This window comes from Gopherus flavomarginatus, chromosome 5 (genome assembly GCF_025201925.1).
Source record: "Gopherus flavomarginatus isolate rGopFla2 chromosome 5, rGopFla2.mat.asm, whole genome shotgun sequence".
Taxonomy (NCBI): Eukaryota; Metazoa; Chordata; order Testudines; family Testudinidae; genus Gopherus; species Gopherus flavomarginatus.
In genome coordinates this window covers 109,732,091-109,753,553 of record NC_066621.1, presented here as the reverse complement: position 1 = coordinate 109,753,553, position 21,463 = coordinate 109,732,091, and the positions used below count along the sequence as shown (strand labels likewise).

The following is a 21,463-nucleotide window of genomic DNA, read 5'->3' as shown; positions in this document are numbered from 1 at the left end:
TGGGGAAAAGGCACAGGTAGGAGAATCCATGGGTGTCAATACCAAGCTTTTGGGTCACCTCTGGCTTCATAGTATCTTGCCTGAGCATAACAGTTGATTTATGCAGCTCCCTAATGTGATGGGGGGCTATATGGTGCAAGAGAATAAATGTCCTCATCATCATCATTAGAGAAGGGAGGTGCAGTCCTGGATGGTGACAGATAGATATGGTATGCATCTCCGGGGGTGAGGTACATACTGTGGTGGTATTGGTATGCAAAAGTATAAATTCAGGTGTATCAAAAACCAATGGGGTCTTTTGGAAGTCTAAAAATTCTTGCAGTACTGGCACCACCATCATCAGTACTGTGGAAGGTATTTGCATCAGTGCTGCTGCAGTGGAAGAGGTTGTCAGTGTTGAGGTTGTTCTTTTCTCCACTGAGTGTCCAGCATGTGGTGCCGTAAGTCTTATCGGTGACAACATGCTTGATACAGCGAATCTAAGTGGTTCAGTAGGTATCATCTTTGAGGATCTGGATTTTTCCTTGCCACTATCACTTGACAGTGCCCTTTTGTCCAATCCTGCCCTATTGGGGTCCTTGGACTTACCAGCGGCAATGGTACCAGAGGACCTAGGATCCTGGCATATCCTTATGCCAGTTGGTGACGAAGCCACCAATCTCACGAGAGATCTTTGTCTTTTAGAGGGCTCTTTAATAGGTGAAGTTGAAGCCCGCTTCTTGGCAACTTTTTGTGAGGAATCTGTTGATTTCCTATTCACAGCCAGTGGGGAGTGTGGAGAAGCTGATGTTGATGGAAACCACTGTCCGGGGGAGGAGGTCCTGGGACCAGGGTCTGAAGCTAGCCATACTGAGCTCTCCATCATAAGGAGTTTTAGCTTTAGCTCACAGCCATTCCGAGTTTAAGGCAATGCGTGCACTTTTGCGGCACATATGCCTCTCCCAGACAACGGATGCAATTGGAGTGACCATAAATAACAGGGATGGCCTCTCAGCAGAAGAGGCAACATTTGAACCCAGTGGAGCCAGGCATACCCCGCTTTATAGGGATCACTTCCCTGAGGGAAGAAATGGGGGAGAAACTACTATGCTAATCAAAGGGTCAAACAACAAAAAGAAAAAACATAACAATAAAGAAAAACAAGGAATAACTACTACTAAAAGTCTAACTGAAACACTATTATTATGAAATTCAGAACAAAAAGCACTAAGAAACTCACTACGAAAAGGCTCTGCTAGAGACTCCGTCTCAGGCCAAGGGTGGTTGAGAAGGAACAGAGGGCGGTTTGGCCACATAGCGCTTTATAGCCCCCGAATGTGGAGCAAGACGAGGAGAGCACATGTGTGGCCCAAACAGGCACTGCTACCAAGAATCTCTGATCCTAGGCACAGGGATGCAGACACACTAAAGTGGAGCACACATAGGGACACTACTCGAAGAAGTAGTATAGGTTCATACTTAGCAGGGAAGGAGAGCTAATAACAGATGACATCAAGAAGGTGGGGGTGTTTAATGCTCATTTTATATCAGTCTTCACTAAAAAGGTTAATGGTGACCAGATACTTAACCCAATTAATATTAACAACAAGGAGAAAGGAACACAAGCCAGAATAGGAAAAGAAAAGGTTAGAGAAGTTAGATGTAGCCAAGTCGACTGGCCATGATGTAATGCACCTTAGGTACTTAAGGAACTATCTGAAACAATCTTGGAACCATTAGCAATTATCTTGGAGAACTCATGGAGGATGGGTGAGGTCCCAAAGGACTTGAGAAAAGCAATCATAGTACTGATCTTTAAAAATGTGAACAAGAGAACCTGGGGAATTCTAGACCAATCACAGTCTAACTTCAATACCTGGAAAGATATTGAACCAAAAAATCAATAGGTAAGCATCTAGAGGATAATAGGGTTAAAAAGAATAGCCAGCATGGATTTGTCAAGAACAGATCATGCCAAACAAACCTAATTTCCTTCTTTGAGAGAGTGCTATTGGCCTAGTGGATAGGGGGAAGCAGTAGATGTGATATATATATGATTTTATTAAAGTTTTTTAAACAGTGTCACATGACAAACAAATTGGAGAAATGTGGTCTGGATTAAACTTTTGTTAGGTGAATGCACAACTGACTGAAAGACCATACTCAAAGGGTAGTTATCAGTGATTCGCTGTCAAACTGGGAAGGTATATCTAATGGCATCCCACAGGGGTCTGCTCTGGATCTGGTACTATTCAATATTTTAATTCATGGCTTGAATAATGGAGTGGAGAGAATGCTTATAAATTCTGTGAATGACACCAAGCTGGAAGCAGCTGCTAGCACTTGAGGATAGGTTTAGAATTCAAAATGACCTTGACCAATTGAAAAATTGGTCCGAAATCAACAAGATAAAACTCAGAGACAAGTGCAAAGTACTACCTTTAGAAATTTAAAAAAAAAATCAAACGCACAAGTACAAAATGGGGAATAACTGGACAGATGGTAGTACTGCTGAAAAGGATTCAGGGATCACAAAATGAATGAGTTAATAGTGATGCGGTTGTGAAAAAGGCTAATATTCTGAAGTGTATTAACAAAAGAGTTATATGTAAGACACAGGAGGATATTGTTCTGTTCTGTTCGGCACTGGCGAGACCTCAGCTGGAATACTGTGCCCAGTTTTGGATGCCACATTTTAAGAAAGATGTGGACAAATTGGAAAAAGTCCAGAAGAGAGCAACAAAAATTGGTCAGGTTTTCCAAACCTTTTATCATCAGGAAAGGTTAAACAAACTTGACAAGTTTAGTCTTGACAGAAGATTTGGGGGGAACCTGATATCAGTCTTTAAATATGTTAAGGGCTATTATAAAGAGGACAATGAACAATTGCTCTCCATGTCTTCTGAAGATAGGACAAGCAATGGGCTTAATCTGCAGCAAAAGAGATTTAGGTTAGATAGTAGGAAAAACTTTCTAACTATAAAGATAATTAAGTACTGAAATACAAAGGGAGTTTGTGGACTCCCCACCATGGGAGCTTTTTAAGAACAAGTTGGACAGGTGCATGTCTGGGATGGTGGTCTAGGTTTACTTCGTTCTACTTCAGTGTAGGGGACTGGACTAGATGACCTCTCGAGGTCTCTTCCAGGCCTACATTTCTGTGAGTTCTTAATAAAAACACAGACTATAATTTATTTGAAAGCACAAGGAATAGGTGAATCTACTGAGTAACGCCAACAAGGATTTTAGAAACAGATCATGCCAAAATAATCTGATGGCCCTTTGATACTGCTACATATTGAGTGGACAAGCTAAGTATTCAAGATACTTCATTTGTGTAAAAAGCCTTGCTGAAATACATTACCAGACTTGAAGCTCATTAAAGAAATTAGAAGAGTATTGTCTGCGTAATAAAAGAAACAGCAAAAAACATCAGAATAACTTGGAACTCTTGTTTGACAAGCAGGAAATGAGAACACACTAGTGTACAATGATATATGTTGAGAAAAAAACAACAGGAACACAAATGTGATCGTTACCTCTAAGAATCATAAAGACAGATTTTTATGAAATATCTGAAACTGTCATAATAGAAAGTGTCCTTTTGTTTCTTAAGAAGCATATAGCTCTTACTGCATCCACAGGACTTAAAAACCATAATTGGTTTAAAGACACTAACACAGTGGTGGGCAACCTGCTTCCGGGCTGCGAGACATTTTGCTGACGTTGACCGTCTGCAGTTACGGCCCCCTGCAGCTCCCAGTGGCCACAGTTCGCCATTCCTGGCCAATGGGAGCTGCCAGAACCAGCGGCCAGCATATCCCTGCAAATCACGGCCACTGGGAGCTGCAGGGGGCTGGGCCTGCGGTCAATGTCAGCAAAACGTCTCGCGGCTTGCAATCAGATTACCCTGATGGATCCCATGTGGCCCTCAGGTTACCCACCACTACACTAACACGACTCATGGATAATTCACTCTGCAGCAACGATAGGCTTTATTTTATGTTGTTTCTTCAGAGGCACACAGAACTGAAGGTGCTCCGCAGGGCAAGAAGGTGAATGGCCAATGGCCCCTGCAGTAAAGAAGCTCTAACTTACAATTGCCTTATCCAACTTGTTTTGCAGCCCAGAATCTCTGAAGCACAGTGATACAAGCATGCCCCTTCCCCCTCTCCACACAGGGATCTGCAAAGGAGGACTGCATAGGGCCTCTTACATCAACCCTATGCTGATTCTGCATCAGGAAATTCTCCTATAGCCTACTGTGGCCTCCTTACATGGCCAAAGCAGTGTACAGGGTGAGAGCCAGAATCTATCCCAATACCTTAAAAGTAAGCTACAAAGAAAAACTATGGGCTTGAACCTTTTTCCATCTTCATAAGATGAAATAGCAGCTTGCAACCATGTGCACACATACAAGTGTGTGTACATTTAGTAGTTTATTCCACCCCATATTTTTACGTTGGATCTTCAGGTCTTGTCTGCCCAGGAAAGCTGATGACAACTAAAGAACTAGTAAAACAATAATACTATAAGAAAGAGCAAAAGGAATTTTAATGGGACTGTTTAAATTTTGGTTTTTGTTTAACATTACTTAACTTCAATGACTATTACATTTATTTTAGAAACAGGATATGTTGGATAAAGGTTCAAAACCCAACCCCTTCTATCAATGCAATTAATGGAGACACCAATGAGTTCCTCCAGCAAGAACGGGGAACACCAGACTTGATATTCCTGAGACTTTTACAGTAAAAAACAAACAGAAAAACAAATATAAGACTTTCATGCTGTATTTATACACAGAGAACAAACAGGGTACCCCACCAACTTTTAAAAAACATTTTCAGATCATCTTTAAGCCTCAAGTTAAACAATCATGATGGTCCCTTCTGACCTTAAAGTCTATGAATCTAATAAAGTCTAAATGAAATATTAATTCTGGAAATTATCAATTGTAGCTGATGTTATTGTCACAGCCAAAAACATTAAACATCTAGTTAGCTTGTATCCATAGCTATTCTCAGTTTAAGTTTTTTTATTAAAATGGCTGAGTTACTGGAGCTATGACCTAATGATAAGACTCACACTTATTAAGCTGAAACAAGGACTGTTTTTCTAGCACAGAGGTTCTTAAACTTCATTGCACTGCAACCCCTTCTGACAACAAAAATTACTACATGACCCCAGGACCAAAGCCTGAGCCCACTCAAGCCCCTTTGCCCCAGGCCAGGGTAGGCAAAGCCAAAGCCCCAGCACCCAGGGCTCAAGCCCTCAGGCTTCGGCCTGAGGTGGAGGGGATCAGGCTTCGTCGGTGAGGCTCGGGCTTCAAGCCAGCTGTAATGTGGTATCTGGACTTGATATTCCTAATATTTCTACATTAAAAAACAAAAAGAAAAATAAATATAAGACTTTCAGGCTTTATTTATATAGAGAACAAACAGGGTACCCCACCAGCTAATGCCAGCCCTGGCGACTCCATTACAATGGGATCCCGACCCACAGTTTGAAAACCGCTCCTAGCGCTATAATGAATCCAGATAATGCAGAGTGAGGTACACCGCATAGCAAATGAAGAATTACATGTATGCTGCTAAAAACAGAATTATACTGAAAGGGGAAATATTTTAATGAAGGCTTGAGTTCTTAGATCCTACAATTATTAAACTAAATCTTCATTTAAATGAAGAGTCTGATGATATAACATCGATCCATTACCACTAATTTTTAAAAACGATATCAAGTTTTTTGATTTGGGAATGTGCTAAATGCTAATGTGACTATTCAAAAGTGAGTAACAACCTATTATGGTGTGTTTTCTTTCTGCTGCTGAATCTTTAAAATAACTGAAAAGGCTCAATAAATCTCCCCAAAAGCAAATAATTTGGAAATTAGAAGAGAGATCTTGGAATTCTGCAGACAAAGAGCTGCAGGTTCACTTCTGTTTAGTTTACCAATTTTCATCAGAAAAATTGATAAGTTCCTAGAATTCGGTTCAGGATCAGTATGAAATACTTACCAAGCAGTAGTAATGAACAGTGAGATTGTATTCCTTGTAAGTTCTCTTTTCTCCATATTTTTCAGGACAGTCATCAGTTCGTTGACAGAGGACACAGGCTAAAATATTGAAACACTGTTTAGAAACATTTAATGGAAATGGTCTATTAACAGAAGATGCTGGTTCTAACCCTTAAATAAATTAAGTATGACCTAGGCTACTGGGTAAGTTTAATAAAGCCAGTACCACCCATTTGGTATTCACCAGATAGAATTCAATGTTGTGTTTGTTTACCACACTCCACTTAAAAGTACGTGGCTGCTGTTTCTCTCCACTTTTTGTAGGTGCTCTCCTAGCCTTCCTTCTTTTTTCATGGGTAGGCTTTGAAGTGCAGAGCAGAAAGAGCAAGAGAAGAGAGATTGCAAGTTGCTCCTTCCCTGGCTCCTGCTGGATCCTAGTGAACAACGGATTTTGCTCACCCAGCAGGCGCCTCTTGGAACCTATCAGCAAGCCACACGCCACCAGTTGAAATGCCCTGTTTTAAAGGCCAGCTAAGGTGGTATCTTTAATATTGTGTCAGTTGACTGTCTAAACACTATGGTGAGTTGTACATTACAAATGTGTAGAGTAATTGATATCTGAATATAAACACATTGTACCCAACTATTTTTGTAGAACTATAATGAATATATTGATGATCTCAATAACATAATAAGATCAATGGAAAGAATCATTACTTACCTGTTAGTAACTGTGGTTCTTGGAGATGTTCTGCACATGTAGATCCCACTTATGGTGTCCATTTGCCCCAGCAAAGGAGTTCAGAACATTTTCACTAGCAGTGTCCAAAAGGGGGTCACACATGCCCTGAGGGCATAAACGGCACAGCAACCCCAACTGCCACTCAGTTCCTTCATCTCCCAGAATCCTCATTTGTAAGACTTTGAGCTGCCAGTATGGAGGGTGGGTCATGGGATCTACATGTGAAGAACATCTCAAAGAACCCCTGTTACTAGATAAGTAACTGGTCTTTAAGGAGGTGGAAGTTAGAAGTTATCTGTAAAGAGACTGCAAAATAGCTCTTCCAAAATGGGCATCAGATCTTGAAACTGTGACTTAATGTTTTGTAAGCATATGAGCTGAAGACCAGGTAATTGTTCTACGTATTTCTGATACTGGAACCCAACTTTAGCATGCTATTGAGGCTGTTTGAATTCTGGTGGAGTGAGTTTGCATGTTTGGTGGAGGACTCTTATTAATATCATGAGCAGTTCTAATACAATCCATACCCATTCGAGCCATCCCTTTTGATTTATTATCATAAACAAAGAAAAAAGTCTTGGCATTTTACCAAAAGATCTAGTGCTACCTAGGTAATACAATGGTGACCTCACATCTAATGTATATAATTTTGCAGGTGAAGGTGGTTTTGGAAAAAAGCTGGAAAATGACTGCATCAATTGATATGAAAATTTGAGTACTTTAGGAATAAAAGATGGATGTGGTCTCATAGTTACTCTATCCATGTCAAAAAAAATGTATGGAGGATTTATCATTAGGGATTGTAATTTGCTTATTCTACATGCCGACGTAATTACCACCAGGAATGCTACCTTCACTGTCTGTAGATGAATTGGACAATTTGATAGAAGTTCAAGGAGATCAACTGCAAGTGGGCCACAAGTGAAGAAAGCATTAAATTTGAAGTTCCATGCTGGAGCAGTCTCTCTCACAGGAGGAAAAATGTGGGGAAAAATTTTCATAAACCTATTCACTGATTGATAAAGTTTCACCTCCCTCTTCTGGAGGATGGAATGTGGATATCACTGCCAAATAGACTTTGATTGAAGAGATATATTTAAAGCATCTGCGACTATCTAAGAGGTAATCTATTATTGGAACAGAACTCTGACATGGAGCCCAGAGATCTTCTGCCAGATCCAATATTCCTTCATTAATAGTTAACGCAACCCTGCTCTGGGATGCTGGCTGTAGAATATCAAAGGGTTTATATATACTTTTTCCTGAACTGTCTCCAAAGGAACTTCTAGTGTTTTTGCCATATGCTTCAATAATTCCTGGAAAGTTTTAAAATCATCAGCTGAAAGATGTGTAGTCTGTGACATGGTTCCATCAGGTAAGGAAGAAGAACGGATTGTCCTGATGGGCTGGTATTTCACCATCACTTAAAATTTGTTATTCCTCTGTATTTTGAACTCAATGAAGAGAGTGATCAGACTTATAAGAGTTTGCAGCAGGTGACCCATGATTAGATCCTGTCTGTTGTGGGAATATTGTTCCTGAAATGGACAATATCGAGAACCAATATGGCCATCTGGGAAAGGGACATTGTGGCCCTTTCGGAGGGAACCAAGGGGCATAGTGAGAATTAGCATTTAATGAATCATAGACTTGAAGGTGAGAAGGAAACATCATGTACATTGCAGGCCACAAAACCTTACCCACCCACTCCTGTAATAGACCCACTATGTCTGGCTGAGTTACTCAAGTCATCAAATCATGATTTAAAGACTTCAAGTTACAAAGAGTTTAAACCTGCAAGTGATCTGTGCCCCATCCTGCAGAGGAAGGCAAACCCTGCTGCCCCCCAAGGTCTCTGGCAATCTGACCTGGGGGAAAATTCCTTCCTGACTCCAAATATAGTGATTAGTTGGACCCTAAGCATATGGTCAAGACCCACCAGCCAGACACCTGGGAAAGAATTCTCTGTAGTAACTCAGCCCTCCCCATCTAGTGTCCCATCAACAGCCATTGGAGATATTTGCTGTTAGTAGCTGCAGAATGACTACATGCTTGTAGGGAGGCCCATCATACCATCCTCTCCATAAACTTATCAAGCTCAGTCTTGAAGGCAGTAAGGTTTTTTGCCCACTCTGCTCCCCTTAGAAGGCAGTTCTTGAACTCCACTCCTCTAATGGTTAGAAACCTTCACCTAATTTCAAGCCTAAAATTGTTGATGGCCAGTTTATATCCATTTGTCCTTGTGTCCACAAGGGCGCTTAACTTAAATAACTCCTCTCCCTCCCTGGTATATTTATAGAGAGCAGTCATATCTCCTGTCAGCCTTCTTTTGGTTACACTAAACAAACCAAGATCTTTGAGTCTCCTCTCATAAGGTAGGTTTTTCCATTCTTCAGATCTCTTAGTAGCCCTTCTCTGCACCTGTTCCAGTCTGAATTCACCTTTCTTAAACATGGGACAACAGAACTGCATACAGTATTCCATATGAGGTCTCGCCCAGTGCCTTATATAATGGTACTAACACTTTCCTGTCTTTGCTGGAAATACCTCATTTGATGCATCCTAGGACTGCATTAGCCTTTTTCACAGCTGCATCATATTAGCGGCTCACAGTCATCCTATGATCAACCAAAACACCCAGGTATTTCTCCTCCTCTGTCACTTCCAACTGTAAGTCCCTAGCTTGTAGCAGAAATTCTTGTTGTTTGTCCTGAAGCGCGTGACCTTGCACTTTGCACTATTAAATTCTTCCCACTTCTATTACTCAGTTTTCAAGGACCTCCAGATCTTCTTACATGATATTCCGGTCCTCCTCTGTATTAGCAATACCTCCCAACTTTGTGTCATCCACAAATTTTATTAGCATACTGCCACTTTTTGTGCCACAGTCATTATTAAAAATGTTAAATAAGATATGAATGGTCTTGGGGCCAGAGAAACTCCACTAGTAACCTCCCTCCAGCCTGACAGTTCACCTCTCAGTATGACCCATTGTAGTCTCCCGTTTAAGAATTTTCTTATCCACCTTTCAATTCTCATATTAATCCCCATCTTTTATAATTTAACTAATAATTTTCCACGTGAAACTGTATCAATAGTCTTCTTGAAATCCAGGTAGATTAGATGTACTGTGTTTCCTTTGTCTTTAACAAAAAACAGTTATCTTCTCAAAGATCTGGCACGATCTACCTTTTGTAAAACCATGTTGTATTTTATTCCAATTACTGTTTGCCTCTATATCCTTAACTATTTTCTCTTTTAAAATTTGTTCCAAGACCTTGCATACAATTGAGGTCAAACTAACAGGCATCTTTAGGTCTATTAGGAGGCTCTTGTTCATATGCCTCCCTACACTTTTCTTTCTGTCCGTTTGACTTCCTCTTTGGTGGAAGACTCCCGCCAGAGTCTATAGAGGAATCAGAAGCCATGACAGGAGATTGAAGGATTTGAGTGGGTGTTAAATCCTTAATTGTATTGACATGTTGGTTCAAAGATATTTTCATTAGCTGCACTCTGGTTTTCTTTTTGAGGAGGGGCTCTGTCTAGTATTGAGATCAGGAAACCACCAGAATTGGTGACTTAGGTGCTGGAGTGACCCTAAGGTCTAGAGAAGACACATAAGAAGCTTTTGGAGCTGCAAATTTAGTTGTAAAAGGTCCCTGCAAAAAATCACTGGTGCACAGCAGACTTTGATCAAAGCTGCCAGTGCTGACAAGGAAAACATTGCAGAAGACTGTCCTGGGTACTCTGATGCTGAGAGTGACAGTGCTGCTGAAGCCAGTGCTTATGAGAAGAAAGTCACATGACTCTTTGAGCTCTTCTTTCCTTGAGATCTTTTAACTGAAGAAGTAGAGGAAGGTTTCTGTATCAGCTCTGTGCAGAGGTGCATCATGGCAGCACTCTTCTGCACTCTTAGCACAGATCCTTTGAAGAACTCTGCACTCCCGGCAGCAAAGAGAGGGCTTGGTACCAGGAAACAGAGTCAGACTCTCTGAGTCCTTGGAGAGCAAGGGTCTCCGACTGCTCCAATGGACCTGAATCTTTTTTAATTGCTCCTGAATTAGGTGTCACGCTTCTGGTGACAGAAGCCTTGGAAAGATGAGCTGGGAAAACAGAAGCCTCTGTATCAGGACTGTGCCGAGTCAGACATAACTCTAATGGACCTTTCCCTTTAAGATAAAGCTTCAGTTTGGACTACCATTCCTTATGTGCGCACTTCTTGAAGGAGTTGCAAACTGCACACTTAACCATGACAGATTCTTCACCCAGACAGTAAAGGCATCTGTTGCGATCTCCCCACAGGAGGACATGGCTTGAAGCCGTGGCTCTGCCACAAGCGATTTTTTTTTTTTGTGACCTACTGAGAACATGCTACTTGAAACAGTAACAAGTAAGTTAGTAACTAAGCATAAACAAATTATTAAGTAACAAGATTACTACAAAGGGACACTATGTTGTTCTGACTTTGCCTCATGGTAAGAAGGAACTTTGTGGTGGTTGCTGTACCCTTTAAGCCCTGGGGAAAGGGGACACAAGGCCACGAAGAGCATATGCGTGACCCCTATTGGCAATGGTAGAATAGAAAACATTTTCACCTGTGATGGGGCACATGGAGACCAGAAATGGGATCCACATGTGCAGTAACTTGAAGACCTGTGTTACTACTTTTTAGTTCATTGCTTTTTCATATGTATGTGTGGCAATCATTCAGCAATACACGATTCAGTGTAAGGGGTTTCATTGACTGCATTAAGTCACATTTTAGAAATGCTCATACAATGTACAATAGTGTTTCGAAACAGATCCATTAGCAAATTCAAGAACACCTCAGATTTAACAAACACAAAAACAAACTATTAAGGTTACCAAGAAATTCAGAAAACTAACAAAAACTAACAAAGCTAAAAACAGACAAATTAATTTCAAATACCTTAATTCTGACCCGCAGTAGAAATAAATTAAACATAATTACGGGAAGCCTTTATCAAAATTAAGGAAATAAGTCATCAAGAATATCATGCAACCCTGAACTCACTCTGAAGGGAATCATGTTTCAACACAATTTTACTACTGAAATTTCACCCATTCTTTTAAAACATTGTATTACCAAGCCACATGCTGGAGTCATACTGTTGAATTTAAATTGAAATCCTACATTAAAATAATTGCCTTTTTATTGCAGCTAGGGTGACCAGATTTTTATAGAGACAGTCCCGATTTTGGGGGCTTTTTCTTATATAGGCACCTATTACACCCCCCAACCCCATCCCAATTTTTTACACTTGCTATCTGGTCACCCTAACTGCAGCATCTACAAGTTCTGTAAATGTTTAAATACAGTAAGTTAGCTAAATCAGTGGTTCTCAACCAGGAATACGTGTACCTCTGGGGCGGGGGGGTATGCAGAGGTCTTCCACGGGATACATCAACTCATCTAGATGTTTCCCTAGTTTTGCAATAGGTTACATAAAAAGCACTAGCAAAGTCAGCACAAACCAAAATTTCATACAGACAATGACTTGTTTAGACTGCTCTATATTCTATACACTGAAATGTAAGTACAATATTTCTATTCCAATTGATTTATTTTATAATTACATGGTAAAAATGAGAAAGTAAGAATTTTTTCAGTAATAGTGTGCTGTGACACTTTTGTATTTTGATATTTGATTTTGTAAGCAAGCAGTTTTTAAGTAAGGTGAAACTTGGGGGGTAAGCAAGCCAAATCAGACCACTGAAATGGGTACAGTAGTCTGGAAAGGCTGAAAGCCACTGTGCTAAATCATTTAAATAGCCTTACTTACCTGGGCTTTGGAAGTGGCAGAGGGTATTTTCATTCATTCTATTACCTTTCTTCTAGCTGTTTAGTATGGAAATTAAAAACAAGATGTCAAAGTATTCAGTTTGTTGAGGATGGTACGTTGCATTTTACTGTATTTAATCCAATTTTCTTTTAAACTCAACAAGCTGAGAGACTAAATCACCTACTTCTAAATGTTTCCTTTTACAATGCTTCCAAGATGGCCTCAAAGTCCTAAAAAAATTAAAATTTACTTATCTTTCACTCTGAAAGGTAAAAGTTGAAAAGGATAAAGGCTGAAAAGGTGAAATCTGATCTCCCCTTTGAAATCTGATCTTTTGTGTTTTATGCTATACTATACAGCATTTCTCAAACTGGGGATCCCAACCCAAAAGGGAGTCACAAGGTTATTGTAGAGGGGTTGCAGTATTGCCAACCTTACTTCTGTGCTGCCTTCAGAGCTGGGCAGCCAGAGAGCAGCGGCTGCTGGCCAGGCACCCAGCTCTGAAGACAGCACCGCCAGCAGCAGCACAGAAGGGTGACATGGTATGGTATTGCCACCCTTACATCTGTGCTGCTGATGGCAGCGGCACTGCCTTCAGAGCTGAGTGGCCAGAGAGCGGTGGCTGCTGGCTGAGCACCCAACTCTGAAGCCAGTGCCAGCGGGGGGTTGTCACTCTTTTGGGAGGAGCAGGGGGTTCATCATGAGCCTTACAAGATTATATTTTGCCATTTTCAAATACATGTTCATGCTTTGTTACAACATCATGAAATGCAAGATTTTAAAAAAATGCTATGACAGGGAAATTTACAAAAATGGACTGTGAATTTGGTAGGGTTCTAACAATAACATTAAGGCAATTTGCCTCTGACTTCCCCAGCATTTGGGAACCCAAACCATGAACAAGTTTTATTTCCTCTTCCCAAAGATACTTTTACAAACACGCTGGCAAAGACCTTGCAGTTTGCCTATCAAACTAGTGAACTATGCATTTAAATGCAAATTTGTTCTCAATTAAAATTAACTGACAAGATTTCAGTTTCTGCAAAAAACACCACACAACACACTGGGCCACACTCTTCCCTGATGTAATTCACTGGACTTTAGTGGAGTTACACCAGGAAGAAATCTGTTCCATTTTGTTAATATTTACTACAGCATTTCCCAAAATGTGGGATGCGAAGTAGCAGCTGTGGAGGAAGGGAGGGTATGGATAGGCCTTAATTGTTCTCCAGAACTTTTAGCTATTATGCTTAGGCAGAAAACTTGATCCAAGTATAACTGATGCAGTGGTGTCTCCCTGAAGTTGCAGATAGTGTGGATTAGATTTAAGGTATGAACTGTCCCAATCATTTAAAAATGATCAAAACACACAACAAAGTTGAGGAATATCACATTATGAAGATCTACAGACAGTGACCGATTATTTTGGACAGACCAGTTCACATTTTACACCACTGAAGGGCTAAAGGCAGTTAACTTCATTTTCCTTACTAAGGGCTCAGCTTCCAAATATCTGGGAAATGCTGGTTGACTGAACAAGAAACATGCAACAAAGCTTAAAACTATAGCCACTCTTCAAGGAGCTGCTGGCAATACACTTGGGAAGAAAACTGTGTAACATTTCTAGGAATCAGAAGAAAGACATAGAAGAGGCCTATTGGGTCATGTAATCCATCTGCTGGTGCAGGAATATCTATAGAAGTGAAGGCTTGTGCTTGGAATAATCTGAAATCACTAGTTATACAACTGAATGTGTCAACCTTTTTATTCAATCTCATTTTATTTTAATACTTTTGGACAATTTTAACTTCAGGTTATACACCTACATACTGTATATCACATTTATTATGCCCTTACGCTGCCAAACAAATCAGCTAATCAAGATTGGCAGAAATGGCATCAAGTGACAATTTAAATGAATCTGATAATCTACAACAAAGTTATTTTTCCCACCCTTCTTTGGTGAGAGAGTCAAGAACAGAGTTTAAAACAGTATCTTACCTCTTTGGAACTTCTCTTCAAAGATGTTTTTTCTCACTCAGCAACGGCCACTGGCACCCTCAAGGTCTTCAATCTTCTAGGGCACTCAAACTGAGGGACCATCTGTACAGGTAAAGAGGATCCCAGATGTCAGTACCCTATGGCTTAATGAAATGGTGAAAAATCCTGATAGAGGGAGCTTTGGTTTGGTTGGCAATGAAAAGCACAAATGCCAGAACTTAATATTTCATTCTCTCTTCTGGGTTGGGGAGGAGAAGAGGAGGAACTGCTATTAAAAGCAGTGGGTTGCTCTCTTATCTCAGTGCAGCGTGCCTGGAGTTTTTAATTCACAGATTAAGGATCTGTGAGAGCAAAACCTTGCCTGTGCACAAAGCCCCCAACCACAGTGGGGGTTCCACACAGATGCAAAGGTTTTCCTGCATGGATCTAGTTGCAGGATTGGAGTCTATATCATTGCCCACTAGGTACAAAAGTGAGACAGTAGCCAACTATTTTGCCTGAATTATTGTATCCTCAAGTCTGCCACTAATTTTGAAATCAAATACTTCCCACATTTAATCAACAGCTGAAGTCTATAAGAAATGGGAACGTGCAGGCAACGGGTAAGATGGCTCCTAAGGACTGTAGTACCTTTAATACAGAAACAAAAGTTGTTTTAAAAAATGAAATTGGTTTACAATACCTTGCAATTGGAGTCTACTTCCTAGAGAACTATGTTTACTTGGGGAAAAAAACAACTAAACCTAAGGAAATGCTAGACAAGTTAGTACATAGTAAGTGATTTAACTTGTTTTTGTGCTACTGGTCTTCCAATATTTTAGTGTCATGCCTACCTACAATTACTATATACCAAACCTCAAAAACAGCCCATACTTATGGCACCTCTCTAACGCTAGCTACTACATTGTTCTCCAGAATCTAAGCTATCGGTTTCAAAATAAAAGGCAAGTCCACATTACAAAATTAAGTCGACAGAAGTTGCATCAACGTACATCTGTCGCAGTTAAGTCGCTTTTGCATGGCCACACTGCACTTGTGTCAGCAGTGTGTGTCCTCACTGGCAGCACTTGCACTGATGCAGAGAGCAGTCCACTGTGGGTAGTTATCACACTGTGCAACTCGCCATCATCTAATGCAGGGTGTTTTGGGAAAGGTTTCCAATGCCTCATGGAAGCAAACAAGTTGAACAGGGGTGACTGGGAACATGGTTTCAACATTCCATGATGCTGTTTTCTCCATCTCATAATTTTATCTGCATCCCATAATGTTTTGGCCTCTTTTCAAAAGCAAACCCATGTGTCAGCCATCTCTGTGAAAAGCATGGATCCTGAACAGCTATGCACTACTGAGTGTACAATGCACCTGATCCCACAAACAGAGCCATGGGCAACATGACAATTCCTTGGAGGCTAGCTTGCTGTGAGACACAGCAACAATTCAAGATTATTGCAGGCATTCACAGAGCAGCTGCAGATGGAGGAGCATCAGTTCTGGGCCCGAGAAACAAGCACTGACTGGTGGGATAGAATTGTTATGTAGGCATGGGATGATGAGCAGTGGCTGCAGAACTTTTGGATGTACAATGCCACATTCCTGAAGTATGTGCAGACCTCAGCCCAGTCCTCTGGCACAGCAACACCAAAATGAGAGCAGCCTGACAGTGGAGAACCCAGTGGTAATCGCTGTGTGGGAGCTTGCAACATCAGATTGCTATCAATCAGTCGGGAATCAATTTTGAGTTGGGAAATCCACCATGAAGGCTGCTATGTTGCAAGTGTGCAAGGCCATTAATTGCATCTTGCTACGAAGGACTATGAATCTGGGCAATGTGCAGGACATAGTGGATGGTTTTGCAGCAGTGGGGTTCCTGAACTGCGGTGGGCAACAGATGGCACACATATCCCTATTTTGGAACTAGACCATCGTGCCAGAGTACATCAACAAAAAGGGCTACTTTTCTATGGTATTGCAAGCTCTGGTGGACCACCGGGGGCATTTTATCGATATCAGTGTGGGATGGTCAGGGAGGGTGCATGATGCACACATCCTTAAGAACACAGGCCTCTACAGAAGGCTGCAAGCAGGGACTTTTCAGACCAGAGGATTACCACTGACAATGTCAAAATGCCAATACTTATCCTGGGAGACCCAGTCTACCCCATTACAACCATGGCTCATGAAGCCGTACACCAGCCACCTCAACAGCAGCAAGGAGTGCTACAACTACAGCCTCCACAGCTGCAGAATGACATTTTAATGTGCCTTTGGCCATCTGAAAGGCTGGTAGTGCTGTTTACTTATGAGATTAGACCTCAGTATATATATATTCCAATGGTTATAACTGCCAGCTGTGTGCTTCATAATACCGGTGAAGCTAAGGGGAAAAGTTTCTGCTGGGGTGGAGGTGGAAAAGCTGTCTGCTGATTCTGAGCAGCCAGATACTAGGGCTATAAGAAGAGCTCAACATGGAGCTGTATGGCTCAGGGAGGCTTTGAAAGGTCATTTTAATAGTGCAGGATGTGCATTGCTGTAGCGTGCTCTGCCTGGCTTTGGTTTTTTCACTCCAGTATGAACCTTGTAATAAGTGCTGTGTATGTAGTAATATCAATAGAGGCATTTGCAATGTTGTATTATTTGTGAATGTCAGCCACAGCCAGCATATGTTGTGAATAAAGATGACTTAAATTTCCACAAAGACTTTTATTCCAAACCCATATAGACATATAACTGAATGAAACTTTATAAACACAGGGAAAAAAGAACCTTTGAAGGGGAAAGAACAGCTATTTTCATTTCACAAACACATATACCAATCGTGTCTCTCACACATCAGCATATGCATGGCTCTGATTGTCTGCACTCTCCCCAAGGGTGGAGCAGTAGGGCTCCTGCAGCAGCCCCGGACTTCACATGGAATTTGGGGAGGGTGGGGTTTAGGGAGATGTGAGAATGCAGTTGTCCATGGGCTGCAGAGAGAGGTGCGCACAGGTCTGTTGAACCTGAAGGTGAACAAGAGTCACCAGCATGTCTGTTTCCTGCTTGAGAAGTGCTAGCTTCTCCTACTGCACGTCTCTCTCCTTTTCCTGTGCTTTTCTCCTCTCCGCTTTATTCCCGTTCAGTCTGTCTGCGAGGGTGAACCTTTAAGCCCTGTCCTTCATAGGCAAAGCAAGAGAGGCTTGCAGGATCTCCTGAAACATGTCATCACATGTCCTCTTCCTTCTTCTTCTTATCTGGCTGGAGCTGCTCTGCCGTGTGTCGATGGAGAGCACTTCAAGGCCACATTTCAAGCTGCAAAAGATAGAATAGTACTTCTGTGCATTGACTGTATTCACAAGATAAATGGAAACTTGGTATACTCAACTTACTCCCCTTGATCCACATAAGCTACAAGCACTACATTCTTACTTCTCCTTGGGATTCATAGAGCATGACAGCAGTCCCAGCCATGGTGAGTACAGCTTGGGAATGAGTTGGGACAATGGGAGTGGGGTTTGAGTATATGCAGACTGGGCAACTGAACATTAGCACGATTCTCCACAGCTGAAAAGGAATAGTTCCTGCATGTGTCCGGCTGCAGACCAGGGTCCCTATGCTTCTAGCCTGTGTGCTGCAATGGCGCCTGCTGAATTAATTCCTGAGCGGGGTTGGAAAGTTTCCTGCCGCAGTGGAAGAAATAAGGCAGCCCTCTCTAGAAACTTTTAGTAGGGGATTGCAGACTACCTCCAAGCAAGTTTCCTTAAGATCTCTACGTAGGATTCACGGGACATCCCAGTGTACATAAACAAACTGTTCTGCAGGGCCCCTTCTGCCTAACTGTACAGCAAAATGAGAAGCAGATAGTGAAATAACCAGTAGAGGTAGAGTTGCTATCTCTTATTGCATGATTAAAAAACAGTAAACGAATAGATGTGTTCCTGCAATACCAAAGTGAATTGCATACTTACCAGAGGTTCCTTCCCCTGCATCAGGCTTGCCTATGCTGGACTGTAAGGACTGGCTCAACTGCGTCACTGGATTCCCCCAATGGCCTGTTCCCCATACTCCTCCTCACTGCTCACTCCAACTCCCTCGAAGTATCCCCCGGGTCCTTGGGGTGGTGGTAGGGTCTCCGCCGAGGATGGCATGCAGTTCTCTGTAAAAGTGGCTCTGCACCAGCGCAACTGTTAGACTCCCTTGCCTTCTGGTATGCCTGTCATAGTTCCTTGGCTTTCTCACAGCATTGCTGAGGGACCCTCTTGTAGCCCATGTCCTGAGCAATCTGCTCATATATATTGAGGTTCTTCAGCTGCAATGGAGCTGTGCCTGAACAGCCTCTTCTCCCCACAGACCCAGGAGAATCCACCACATCCTGTGTACTCCAGGCAGGAGCATATTAGCAGCATGGAGTCGGTTGCTAAGCAAGCTCTCCAAGCAGACGGAACAGGAAATGGAATTTCAAAAATTCACAGGGCTTTAAAAATGGAGAGACATGTACATGTGTACTTGGCCGCCAGGCAGCTGAGTTCAAAATTGTGACCAGAGCATACACAGTGGGGCACTGTGGGATGCCCCCTGGAGGCTACTAAATTTGACAAAAGTACTACATCACCCTAACTATGTCAACCTAAGCATTATACCTCTTGTGTAGGTGGAGTTAAGTCAGCATAGCGGGCGACTTACATCAGCGGGAACAACATTTTAGTGTAGATGCTTAGAGTTAGGTTGACATAAGCTGCCTTGCATCAACCTAACTCTGTAGTGTAGATCAGCGGTTCTCAACAGGGGGTCCAAGAACTCTCTCAGGGGGGCTGTGGGGCCCCACGGCTAAAACCCAGAGCCTGATCCCCAGAGCCCTCCACCCCCTAATCAGGGCTGAAGCCAGGAGCCCCAGTGCTCCCCATGGGGTAGAAGCCCTGAGCAGAGATGAGGGGACACAGGGGTGTTGCATCCCCCCTCCCCCAAAACTACAGTGCAAGAGCAGGGCAGTCCCAGGGTAGCTCCACGCCCGGCACACCTCCTTCTCTCTCCCCCTCCCTGGCCATGTCAGAGGCAAGAAGCCAGAACCAGGCAGTGAGGGACAGCTGCTGCTCTGGCTGGTGCCATTGAGCAGGCAGCCACAGCGTTCCCTTGTTTCCTGCTGCTACAGGGCTTTGAAGCTGCTCCTCAGCTCCCAGCCCCATTTGCTCATGCAGAAGGTAAGAGCCGCCTGGTAGGGGATGCGGCTTCGTGGCTAGCAGAGCCCTCGGGGAACAGGAACCACATGGGAGCCCTCTGGACACACAGCTGTGACCCTCCTCCCTGCACCCTGAGCTACCCCATGCCTGCACACAGCCCTTATCTAACCCCTGCCTGCACCCTAAGTTACTCCCCTGCCTGCACACAGCCCTTAGCTACCCCTCTCCCTGAGCAGTTTTTAAACTTTTTGAGCTGAGCCCCTCCCCCTTTGAGTTATCATTTTGGTTGCGCCCCCCCCTACCCCCAACCCAGATGGACTAGGTGGCCTGCTGAGATGAGTCAGGGAGTGGAGGTAGCACTCCCTCCTCAGATCCCGCTGTGCAGAGCTGACTCAAGCCTCGCTGGCCCCGCCCACCCAAAATAGAAGTCAAATTACATCTGTGCCCAAAGGACCTCCCCCCCAGCCCAGAGTCCCTCCCTCCCTCCCACTGGGCCCTGGAGTTTTTATAGAATGTTGTGGGGGGCCTCAGAAAGAAAAAGGTTGAGAACACCTGGTGTAGACCTGGCAGGAGAGCCAACAAACAAGTACACTTCACAACTTTTAGCAGTACGGCTGTAGCAACACAGCCATGTCGCTAAAAGCTGTGTAGTGTTGACATAGCCAGAATCAAGAAGGAGCCAAGCCCAGGGAGTCTAGTTTAGCCCACTGGCACATTCAAGCACCTTATTTTGAATATTTGCACAGCCTATTGCGAGTGGCATCTTATGTTGGCAATTTAAATGGGTAGAGCTTAGTTTTTGAGACTGGAAGAGTACGGCCACTTTGTGCCCCACAAGCCGCTCCCCTCTGCATCTGACCCCTGCTATTCACACAGCGGTATTACTGAAGTGACATCATTTTTGCATTAAAAGCAGCTTCTGCTCAAGACAGCTACTGCAAATTATCATACTCTTGGAGAAAAACACATTCAAAATAAGGCTAAATTGATCTTCTGCAAATTGACAAAGTCTGTCCTTTAATTTCTTAAGTTTGTATGATTTTAAAATAAAAGAGATGTCAATAAATGAACAAAGAGAAGATGCTCTCAGGTGCATGCTTTCCATTCTGTTCAAACAACAAAGTGCTATTTGGGGCTTTCACAGATGCTATTTCAATTCACACGGTGCCCCCTTAATTTAAATATGAAAGACTCTTAGGTTCACATTGTAGTGTGTGACAACATAATGGTAGGTCCTGAAAGAAAGTCACTGGGCTATTTGTTCAGCAAACGATACTCAGACTTCAGGAGAAATCTCCATGGAGCAGTTTGAAGATTAACAAAAGCTCCTCTGACATCATTCAGTCCAATCTAACAGACCTAAAGAGCATCTTTTAAACGTTTAACATAAAATACAGCCTTTACGCCATATAGCATCTTCCATGAAAGATTCAATCCTCTCAGAGATGCTTCAGTTAGCTTACATAGGGAAAAGGGGGAATTATTTCTATTGGGGATGCATTATGCGTTTACAATCTCTCTCTCGCTCGCTCTCTCTGAGGGGCTTTGCTCTGCCTCTGGGGAGGAGGTTGGACTTCCCCCTTCTGGGGACAGGGATTTTGTTGTCTGTTCTGCCCCGTGTTCCTTGTTTCCTCCCTGTTGAGACAGGAGAGGGGGCTGGGGTCCTACCCTGCCTGTTAAACCCTCTTCCCAGCCCGTAGGACGAGGGAGTTCGTGGTCTGTGTCAGCGTACGGGCGGCAGTGCCACAGGCCAGAGGACACGAGGT

At 42.7% G+C, this 21,463-nt stretch overlaps 1 protein-coding gene across 2 annotated transcripts in view; it reads right to left on the bottom strand.

Annotated features, from left to right (window-relative positions):
• Window positions 1-21,463, bottom strand: part of G2E3 (G2/M-phase specific E3 ubiquitin protein ligase) — a 62,296-nt gene that overhangs the window by 40,271 nt on the left and 562 nt on the right. Inside the window, exons 2-4 of one of the 2 annotated variants that reach the window (XM_050953877.1) lie at window positions 14,545-14,646; window positions 12,544-12,606; window positions 5,999-6,096 (exon numbers count right to left, since the gene is read on the bottom strand). In XM_050953877.1, coding sequence (XP_050809834.1) covers window positions 5,999-6,096; window positions 12,544-12,580 — 135 coding nt within the window. In that variant the 5' untranslated portion in view covers window positions 12,581-12,606; window positions 14,545-14,646. The remainder of the gene's footprint in view (window positions 1-5,998; window positions 6,097-12,543; window positions 12,607-14,544; window positions 14,647-21,463) is intronic. The other variant, XM_050953878.1, reaches the window with a different exon arrangement.